The 10,932-nt window shown below is 45.4% G+C and overlaps 1 protein-coding gene across 1 annotated transcript; it reads right to left on the bottom strand.

The window, feature by feature from the left end:
* Positions 1–697: 697 nt before the first annotated feature.
* Dkk4 (dickkopf Wnt signaling pathway inhibitor 4) lies at positions 698–3,752 on the bottom strand. Its single transcript, XM_034520981.2, has 4 exons — positions 3,539–3,752; positions 2,489–2,639; positions 1,911–2,063; positions 698–1,097 (listed from the first exon to the last, which is right to left on the bottom strand). The coding sequence occupies exons 1-4, from the start codon at positions 3,647–3,649 to the stop codon at positions 847–849; spliced, it is 666 nt and encodes a 221-aa protein (XP_034376872.1). The 5' UTR covers positions 3,650–3,752; the 3' UTR covers positions 698–846.
* Positions 3,753–10,932: the final 7,180 nt, after the last annotated feature.

Here is a 10,932-nt window from a genome sequence, read left to right as displayed (position 1 = left end):
CCAGGGGCTGCCAGGCATGGTGGCACTTATCCTTAAAACCAGAACTTGGGAGGCAGAAACAAGATCTCTGAGTTCAAGGCCAGCCTGGGCTACATACTGAATTCCAGAATGCCTAAGCTACACAGTGATACCCTGTCTAAAAAGAAAAGGGGCCGGGAGTGAGAAAAAGAAACAAGGGGTCTTCATAACTGTAACGTCTTTCTTTGACCATGTCCCGTGTGCTGTATATACTGATAACCAGAAGAACAGGTGTGTGCTTTATCTCAGGTGGCAGCCCTTCACCTGACGTGACTCACAGGTGGCTGGCACCTCACTAGCATTCATTAGTCTGTCCACTGTGTATCAAAGATCACGTTGTACACAAACATACAATTTCAATTTTTTAAAGACTTATTTGAACAGATTGAGTCACTGTGTCCAGATTGTTTTATTGGAGAGTTGTAGCAGTATTGTATAGGGCAAAGCCAAAAGTAACATCACAGGGTAGCATCTCAGTCTCTGGTTGCTGTCTGTTTCAGTTGCTAGAACATTTGGCTTTGTTTATGTGCTGGGTGTAATATGCTCGCCTGAAATCCCAAGACTCACGTGAGGTAAGAGGATCATGAGTTCGAGGCCAATCTGGGCTACATAGCTTACTTTGAGACCCTGTCTCAGAACCCTTTCCCTCCCAAAAAAAAAAAAAAAAAAAACACATACAGGAGGTAGAGGTAGGCAGACCTTTGTGAGTGCAAGTCCAGCCAGGCAGGGCTACACAGTGAGACCCCTGTCCCAGAAAATAAAAAATATAATAAAATTAGTGCCAGGGATTCTGTGTGAACACAACGACGAGTCCCGTATTTTTACAACTTATGTTCTTCGGCATACTCTTAGCCTTGAATGTTGCCGGTTACTGGTCACCTGACTTCGACACGATAATCCAGGCCCACAGTCGCAGCGCTGGAAGATTTCTGGGGCTTGGGCAGTGTCTTTGTGCCCCCTCCTGGAGCAGACTTGTCCCTCTCGTAGAACTGGCTTGCAAATTTTTGTCCAAAAATGACGAGCACAGCAAAGTCCAGGGCCACAGTCGGAGGTTCTGAGACAGCTTTCTCCCTCCTGTCCTGTAGCAAGTTAGGCACAGGCTTTAGAGGCAGCAGATGGGTTAAGGGTGTGTGTGGGGTGGGGTGGGGTGTGTGTGTGTGTGTGTGTGTGTGTGTGTGTGTGTGTGTCTTATACTAATGAGTTGAGGTGGGGGATCTAGGAATAAAGGCTACTACCTAGAGAGCCTATATAAAATAGCAAAGCCAATGGGACACACAGGTCTTACACAATAAGGGAAATTATAGCCCTACCCAACAAAGACATCAAGAAAAATGATTTCCTGTCCTTTGCTTACAAAGGGACCAGCTAGTCCAATGACGTAAGCAAGAATGGCCTTCGTACCTCTTCATCTTCAAATATTGTTATTCAAAGACTTTAATTTGAGACTCCTATTTTGTTTGGTTGGTTGGACTTGTTGTTGTTGTTGTTGTTGTTTTTAAGTTGTAAATCCCAAGTGTCATGGCAAACACCTTTGATCACAGCAGAGGCTGTCGAATCTCTGAGTTCCAGGACAGCCTGGTCTACATAGTGAGTTCCACGACAGCCAGAGTCACAGAGACCCATTTTGTATTTTGTACAAGTTTGGAGTGAATGCATCTACTTTAATTGGCTTTGTATGCTGAGGCTATAGAATAAGAATGTGGCATTTGTTACACCCCAGCGTAGCGAAAGCCCTGGGTTGAAAGGTTTTCTTGCTAAGCTGCCATCACTAGGGTCTTGCCCTGTCCTCGCCAGTGGAGTCCCTGAGTTGCTCCAAGAGCTCACAGACATGGGATGAGGGAGGGAGAAAATTGTTTTTAAAATAAAATATGCTCTCAGAATGATGTTCTTACCCTGATTACTTTGTGATTTCTTCGTACTGGGCTTCCCCTGAGGTCTGTTTTCCTCCGCTGGCCATTTGGTGGTTCCTTCTGAGTAGGTGCCACCTTGGCCATCAGTGTTTCTGTCCACCACTGGTCTTGTGTCTTCCACTGCAGTGCAAACATCTGAGGGACAACCTGTAGTGTTAGTGACTCTGAGGGTGTGCTGTTACTGTAACCCCAAGAATTTGGCAGCACTTCTACATTTTGTTTTATAATATATTTTAGAGACATACACTGAGTATTTATATGCTCACATATAACAAAATAATTGATTAATAAAATCTCAGTCAATGTGGAAAGATCTGAACCAGTCCACCTTGAATCTGTCCTTTAAAAAAATCATTCTATCCATGTCATTGGTCAAAGATGTTGCCAGGTAGGAAATGATTTTGCTTCACCAAAAAAAAAAAAAAAAAAAGCTACACAAAGTTGCTTCATCCAGATCTAAGAACATCCTAGCCTGCCTCCCATGGTTGGTCCTACTCTACGTGACTCCAACAATGCCATCACATTGCAGCCCCTGTGGCTTGAAGCCCAAGATCACTCACCATTCGCACAGACTGATCCTGGACAGCACATGGCGCTCCTCTGGCACCTCCTGCGAACTCTGCGGCACGTGGCACAGACCGACCGTTCATCGTGAAGCGCGAAGCAGAATTTTCCTACGTTGCAGTCCCTGTCTGATGCACACTGTGAGCCCTGTGAGGAGAAACTCGTCACAGGCTGGGAAATTCGTGAGACCTAAGAGGCCTTTATCCACAGCATGGGTTGCGAGGTCCAACTCTAATGGCAGAGGGATGCCATGGCTAACTTTGGGCCATCTTAATTTTTCAGCATAATTTGCTTTCTCCTGAAGAGAGTATGTAAAGCTACTTGTGAGAAGACCTAGCTTGGAAATTTGTCTTTGATCAGTTATGAACCATGCCCCAACCCCAATTTTACTTCAAAACTCAAAATTTAATATTCCTACAGTCTTCGTATAAACTCAGAATTCTTCATGTGTCTTACAGATGACAATTATAAGTTCCACTGTCACTCTGTCCCCCCTCCCCAACTGTCCTTTGTTATGTATACAGTGTATGCACTGCAGAGAATAGTGTATTGTAATGTATAGTATCCATAGATGATAATGACCCCTCAAACAATCCTGTGAAGTAGACAGTTACAGTGAGGGGTCTTGTCCTAATGTGTTCAAGCCCTAACTCCTATACACCTGTTCAGAACTCTGTGCCTGTCTCAACTTGTAAGGAAGACAGCTGGACGCGTGGTAGCGATTTCATTATGTACTAATTTGTAGATAAATGTAAAACCCGACCAGAAAGCCATTTGATCCCCTTTAGTTTTGCATGCCTTTTTGAAAGATTTTATCTGCAATCCGGTTGGCTTCTGATTCACTGTCAGCTCCTTAATTCTGCATTCCCTGCCTCCTGAGGGATGGGATTACGGTATGTGCTTCTTTAACAGTAACTGATAAGAGACCTGGATTTTATGTGCAAGTGCAGTCATACATAAATTCTCTTAGAGGTGGGGCTGTCCTGCCTGATGCAGCGCTGTCTTTGCGGTTGGTTTCAGTGTTCCTGTGATCTAGCCACACTTACCTTCCCAGAGCCTTGCACATCCGCGGAGCTCTTGATGTTGTTAAAATCCAGAACCAGAGCTCCCAGGGGTGAACAGAACCAGCTGAGTCCAAGCAAGGCCACCAGTACCATCCTTCAGTCACTCTGGTCTCTCGGGAGCACCAGTACCCTTTGAGTCTTCCAAGGCTGGGCTGCTGAGTGGTCCTAGGTACAATGTGCAAGTTGCCCACAGAGGCCTTTTCTGAAAGAGAGAACCTGCCCGAGGAAGGTGTGTTAAATGAGACAGGCCAGGTCTGACCAGCATGCTTTTCTGAAACTATTTATAACCAGATGCAGCCCCTCTTCTCCCTTCCAACCCACTGTTTCCTTCCTCTTTACCCCACACAGGCTACAACAGATCCCTTCAAATCTTTGATCAATAGTTCAAAACAAGGACTCAGTGGAAGAGACCAGAGGCAGGGCCACAGCGGCTGTTCCTTCAGGCGGGAATCCCTCTTAATTACTGTATATCAAAGTCAGTTCAAAGGGCTCCCAGCTAAGAAGGATGTTGGTATCAAAGGCAGCTCTGATAATCACCTGCATTTCCGACCCTCGGTCCTTTGGGAGGAGGGGCAGATGAAGATGAGTCTTCACAGCTAATTGTACTCAAAGAAAGAACTCACATTAGCCAATATGCTGTAGATGTTAAAAAAAAAAAAAAAAAAAAAAAAAAAAGTAATGAATCACTGAATCTACCGTGAAGTTTAAAGTGGAGAAGGGTTACTTCTGTTTAGCTCTGACATCTGGACTCTAAAGTTAGGGCTAGAGCTAGGGTCAGGGTCAGGGTCAGGGCCAGGGCCAGGGCCAGGGCCAGGGCTAGGGTCCTGATAGCTTCTAAATTGTGAAATCCGTCACCTGTTCTGTTCAGATAAATGACATTGGGAAATCACTCTTTTTACAATGAAAATTGAACTCTTTGAAGTTAGTTATTTTGTTAGAAAAAATAGTGGGGCCCATAAACATCTGATTTTATTTTCAAGTGTCTTAGTTAATTTTTAAACTAATACATAAAAGCATAAATTGACACCTGCAGTTCCAGCACTTGGCAAGTGGAGGCAGAGAGATCAGGAGTTCAAGGTCACTCTTGGCCACATAGCGAGTTGGATCCTGTCACAAAAAAATAATTTTTTAAGATTTTAACTATGCACGTGGTGTGTGTGTGTGTGTGTGTGTGTGTGTGTGTGTGTGTGTGTGGTTTTGCTCATGTGACTATGGTGCCCACAGAGGCCAGAAGATGGCGTCAGAGCCCCTGGAGGTGGATATGGGTGCTCCTCCCTGATATGGGTGCTCTTCATTACTTCAGCCGTCTCTCCAAGCTTTAAATTGAATTTTGGGTTTGGTTTGGTTTGGTTTGGTTTGGTTTGGTTTGGTTTGGTTTGGTTTGGTTTGGTTTGGTTTTTGGAGACAGGGATTCTCTGTGTAGCCCTGGCTGTCATGGAACTCACTCTGTAATCCAGGCTGGCCTGGAACTCAGAGATGCTCCCTACCTCTGCCTCCCAAGTGCGGATGACAGCAGTGGGGACTAGAAGCGTGTGCCACCACTGCCCAGCTTCCTAAGTTGAGTTTTGCTTTACTTTGTTTTGTTTTTTAAGACAGGTTTCTCATTCATATATGTTTCTCATATATATATAGTTTTAAATGGAGTTCTACTGTGTCACCCAGGCTGCCCCTCAAACTACTACTACTACTGCCTGGCTCAAGCATCTTCCTGCCTCTCCCTCTGGGTACTACCCACCACCAAATTGCTAACTCAGCTGTTACAGAAGTTTTCAATACTTTAAGGAGAAAACAAACCGGGTGCAGAAGGGAAAAGCCTTTTAGTCCCCACTGCTGTCATCTTTTCAGTATGGCCTCAGCCTAGGCCTGTTAAAAATCTAACAAGATAGGGGGCTGGGGAGTTGCCGTTAAGAGCACTTGCAGCTCTTGTAGAGGACCTGGGTTCAATTCCCATCACCCACACAAAAGCTCACAACTGTCTGTAACTCCACTGCCAGGAAATCGGATGCTCTCTTCTGACCGCTTCAGGCCCCAGGCGTACACACACACACACACACACACACACACACACATACACACACACAGGATGCACATGTACTGATGCAGGCAAAACACTCATACACATAAAATAATAAAATCTTTAACAAGAACACTTTTCTGTCAAGGGGCTTTGCTGAGTCTTCCTGCAGGGGCCCAATGCAGTCAGGGACCTATGTCTGTGGTGCAGAGGACATTCTCAGTCGGGAGTTCCCAGGCAGGGCTCTGCTCTCAACTGCTCCAGAGCAGGGGCCTCTCTGTACAGCCCCCTTGCTGACAGTGATGCCCCGGGGACCGGGACTTCCTCCTTCCTAGTTTACGCTAGCATCACGTGCACTGCTAACGTCAAAACCCAAGTAATTTCAACAAGCCAGAGGAGAAGGGGAGTAATAGAATCCATTTTAAAGGTAGAAAATCGTGGCCTAGGAAGGAACCTAGCTGCCTTCTGTGTGGTGTCTCTACTTCTTGTTCCCACCTGTACTGCACAGAATGTCAGGGAACCAAAGGCTTTACGGTGGAAGGATGGTAGGAAAGGAGACCCTGTAGCATAGGCCAACAAGTTCTTGTGACTGACCTTTAGAAATAAATTGTAAAATTAAGGATCTGGAGTACACGGAGAAACCTAGGATGCTGTCCTCTTATGACAAGCACTGAAAAGTCTAAATGGGGGCAGAACTTTAGAGGGGACATGTGAAGGACTTCTAGAGAAAGAGGTATGTGTTCCCTGGACAACTAATATTTGAGATGATTTTTGTGGGATGTAGGTTAAGAGGCACATGGCAGCAGGGAGGTGGGGGCAGGGCACACCGAGATGCAGAGGCATTTGGATCTCTGTGAGTTTGAGGCCAGCCTGGTCTATAGAGTGAGTTCCAGGACAGCCAGGGCTACACAGAGAAACCCTGTCTCAAAACAAAACAAGCAAACAAAAATAGGCAGGTAGCAGTGATGGATGATGGATTCTGGATCTGAGGATGAATATTGCCATTTGGAAGCAAGATGGGAGAGTCGGGATAGGAATTTAGTTTGAGGAAAACTCTCCAAATAGTCACTTCAGCTAGGTGTCTAATGTCAATCACTGTGTGAAATTAACCACAGTGCTTTCTGTGAATAGCACTCTCCACTCTCTGGGACAGAGTGGCTGCAGTGACACACACACACACACACACACACACACACACACACACACACACACACACAGTACTGATAGAATCAGGGTCAGGCAGACCCAATCTGGTCACCAGCCTGGCTTCCTGGTTCCAATTTCTGTTTCTCAGAACGCACATCACAGCACTTAGAAAACCCTCCTCCATTGGCTACTTGCTTGTTTTTTCACCTAGGTGATGAGCCCCAAAGAGAGCAGGCCTCTTACTAGTTGATCTTCGGATACTCTGACTTGAATACCAAGCACATAATAAAAGCGTTATTTTTTTAAGCACAGGACTATATACTGTGGCCAAGGCAGCTTCAGCCTCTTGAGCTTTGAGTCTGCAAGTGTGTCTGTCCCCCAAGACTTGACAAAGCTCTAGGGCTTTCTGTGTTAGGAACAATATATAGATGGATTTGTGGGATCTTTGGGGGTGTGCAGCAAGTTGCCGAGGCAACTTATTAGAAAAATGAGTGTGATCTGGTTTCTGGTTCCAGAAAGTCAGAGTCCTCAATGGCGGGACAGCATGACTGTGGGCGACAGGAACAGGAAACTGAGACCTCACATCTGCAGCTCCAGGCATGACCCAAAGAGAGCAAACTACAGGTACATAAGGTCTGTTACTCTCACAGCTTGCCCCCAGGGGGAGTCTTCCTCCAGAGGGGCCACGGACCTAAGCCTCCTGACACGGAAACACCAAGTATTCAGATGTCTGAGACTATGGGGGACATTCCTGACTCTGACCAGCACTCCTAAGATTCTAAAGTCTTTTTTACTACTGTTATTTGAATGCTAAATGTCTCCTGCAGGTTCATGTGTTTGAACCCTTGCCCCTAGTTGGTGGTGTTGTTCTGGAAGGTTGTGGAACACTAAGGAGGTGGAGCCTTCCTGGAGGAAATGAACCACGGGAGCCAGACCTTTAGGTTAGGTAGCATGGCCCTACTTCCCGCCCAGTCTCAGCTTCCTGGCTGTGGACAGGATGTGACTAGCCACCCCATGCTCTGTCACTGTGCCTGCCCCACCATGATGGGCTGTGTATCCTTAAAGCAGAAGCCAGACAAACCCTCCTCCCTCTTCCAAGTTGCTTCTTGTCAAATAAAATGGGTCACAGTAATAAGAAAAGTCACTACTATCCATTTTCCAGGCCAGTGATTTACGCCACATGTGAGCGCCCACTGCTAGCTATAACGTTGCCTTCCTCTGCTAATGCAGTCCAGCAGAGAAAATCTCCCCACTGCAGGCCCCATTCTACAACGAGGCTATCATTTCTTCCTTCCTTCCTTCTTCCTTCCTTCCTTCCTTCCTTCCTTCCTTCCTTCCTTTTTAAAAAAAGATTTATTTATTGTATGTATATGAGTACCCTGTCGCTGTCTTCAGACACACACACCAGAAGAAGACATCAGATCCCATTACAGATGGTTGTGAGCCACATGTGGTTACTGGGAATTGAACTCAGTACTCCTGGAAGAGCAGTCAGTGCTCTTAACTGCTGAGCCATCCCTCCAGTCCAAGGCTACCATTCTGGCTCTGAATAGCCAGAGTAATTTTAAGAAGAGTGGAAAGATGATGCAGGGTAGCTTGGAAAAAGACGTTGGTGTATCTTCAAATACACCAAATACCGCCAAGGCCACTTGCCCATCAGTAACCGGGGATCGTCAGCGTGGAGACCACCTCAGTGATTTAAGGATTAGAGACAGTGCCGAGAGCAAGAAAGCTTTTAAAGATGTCCGCTCCTTATAGTTTAGATCTGAAATGGCCTCCACAGACTCCTGTGGTTGGGTACTTGGTCCACAGATGGTGATGGCTATCGGACCTTTGGAGAGGAACACTGTCACCAGCCAAGGGTCTATACCACGACAGCAGCTGACTAAGGAGTGTTTCTAGAGATCTCTGCCTAGACCAAACTGAGAGTCACTGCTAGAACAAAGAAAGGGATATCAGGAAGAACCAAACAAGAAGCAAGTTGACCGTATATTTAATGTGTTGTTATTATTTGAGACAGGGTCTCTTTATGTAATCCTGGCTGTCCTAGAACTTTCTATGTAGCCCAGGCTGGCCTCAAACTCACAGAGATCCTCTTGCCTCTGCCTCCTGTGTGCTATAATTAAAGGTGTGTGCCAACGTGTCTCAGCTTTTCAAAAAATTGTTACATTTATTTATTTACATGTGTATGTATGTGTATGTGTGTGTGGTGTGATGTGGTGTGGTGTGGTGTGGTGTGATGTGGTATGTATGCGGTGTACATGTGTTGTGTGTGTCCTGCATGTGTGGTATGGGGTGTGGGTGTCTGTATGTGTTTTATGATGTGGTGTGTCTGGTGTGTGTGCGTGTGTGGTATGTGTGTGGGGTATGTATGTTGTGTGCGTGTGTTGTATGTATGTGGTGTGTGTGGTGTGTGTGGTGTGTGTATGTATGTGTGGCATGTGTGTGGTTTGTATGTGGTATGTGGTGTGTATGTGTGTGGTATGATGTGGTGTGTATGTGGTGGGTGTGGTGTGTGTATATGTGTGTGTGGTATGATGTGGTGTGTGTGGTGTGTATGTAGTGGGTGTGGTGTGGGTATGGTATGATGTGGTGTGTGTGTATAGTGAATATGGTATGATGTAGTGTGCATAGTGTGTATGTGGTATGTAGGTGGTGTGTGTGGTATGTGTGTATGGTATGTGTGTGTGGTGTGTGTGTGTGCATGTGTGTATGCATGTGTGGAGTGAGGCACTGCACTTCAATACTTATACAGAGGTCAGAGGACAACTTTCAGTGGATGTGTTTTCTTCTTCCAGGGTGTAGTTCCCAGGGGCTGGTCAGGTCGTTAGGCTTAGAGCAGCAAATCCCTTTCCCCGCCGAGTCCCCAGCGGCCCAGGGGCTGGGTCCTTGACAATGGCTGGTTTGGCTCTCGTCTCCAGTGGTTCCTGAGGACACTCCACCTTTGTTTTCTGACGTTTGCCCATAGAGGAGAGCTTGTACAATGTTCAAGATTAAAGAGTTTTTCTTAGTAAACAAAATCTCAAGGTGAATTTAGGGGGGGAAAGACTTGAATCCTAAAAACTCAAGGTTATACTTGGTTTCAGCCATAGGTAGGTACAATCTAATTACTGCCCTCCACAGTCTAGGCTGAGGTGTCCTTGCGAATGCATCATCTGGCTCTAAGTGAGCACAATTTATTGTCTTTGACAAGATGTCTTTGGAAAATACATTCTGTCTCTGCAGCCATTCAGTTCATATATATATGCATATCATATATGCATATATACATATATGTGTATGTATATACACACATGTATGCATAATACACATATATATGTATGTATATACACACATATATGCATAATACACATATATATGTATATATACACACATATTTATATGTGTGTATATATACATATATATACATATGTGTGTATATACATATATGTGTATTATATATAATACATATGCACATATATATGTGTATATATATATATATATATATATATATATATATACATATGCACACACATTTGTTTACTTACTGGGGAGTACATGCATGTGTCATGAAACTCAGAAGACAGCTGTAGGGACCAGCTCCCTCCTTCTAACATTCTGGTTCTAGGAACTGTGCCTGCTGAGCCAACTCACCAACCCATGCGTGGGCTCCTGTCAGTGTGTCTGAAATCTCCTGCTATGTCAGCAGTAAAAACAGACCAGGCCGGACAGAGCTTCCTTCCTCTCAGCCTTTCTCCCTCGGCACTGTATTCCCCTATCTTTCTGTTTTGCCTCAGCTTGACACTCACTCTGAGGTGGCTGGCTTGGGGGAGATCTCTGAGGGGTATGACCCATCCCAGTGGAAGTCTGAGATGCAATGTGACCAGGCAGTGTGAATATCCAATGCCAGAGACCATGGTTATGTCATCCTGTCACGACGCACTTCATGTCCTTAAGCTGTGAGTGAAAAGAAATCTCAAGTGGATTTAGTTTTGTGTTTGTTTGGTTGGTTTTGGTTTTTGCTGTTGTTTTGGTGTGTGTGTGTGTGTGTGTCTGTGTGTGTGTTTCAGTATGGTATTTTGTCAAAAGGACAAGAAAAATAACTAACTAATACATGTTCAAAAGAGCCTTCCTGTCCCTGGTCAGACCACTGAGGCTCGCAGGAGGCCTGCAGCAGCCAGATCCTTGCAGAACCCACTGGGAACTCTTGAATAGCAAGAAGCTCCCTAACTTAGCT

The sequence above is a fragment of the Arvicanthis niloticus genome, chromosome 16 (assembly GCF_011762505.2).
Source record: "Arvicanthis niloticus isolate mArvNil1 chromosome 16, mArvNil1.pat.X, whole genome shotgun sequence".
Taxonomy (NCBI): domain Eukaryota; kingdom Metazoa; phylum Chordata; class Mammalia; order Rodentia; family Muridae; genus Arvicanthis; species Arvicanthis niloticus.
Note: the sequence above shows the minus strand (reverse complement) of the source record. Positions and strands in the feature narration are given on the sequence as shown.

Excerpts from the sequence above, each read along its gene's own strand:
- Dkk4 (XM_034520981.2), bottom strand. The coding sequence starts at position 3,649 with ATGGTACTGGTGGCCTTGCTTGGACTCAGCTGGTTCTGTTCACCCCTG. Across the intron at positions 2,640-3,538 it reads ATGTGCAAGGCTCTGGGAAG|GGCTCACAGTGTGCATCAGA; the intron begins GTAAGTGTGGCT and ends TTCTCCTCACAG. Across the intron at positions 2,064-2,488 it reads AGGATCAGTCTGTGCGAATG|ATGTTTGCACTGCAGTGGAA; the intron begins GTGAGTGATCTT and ends GTTGTCCCTCAG.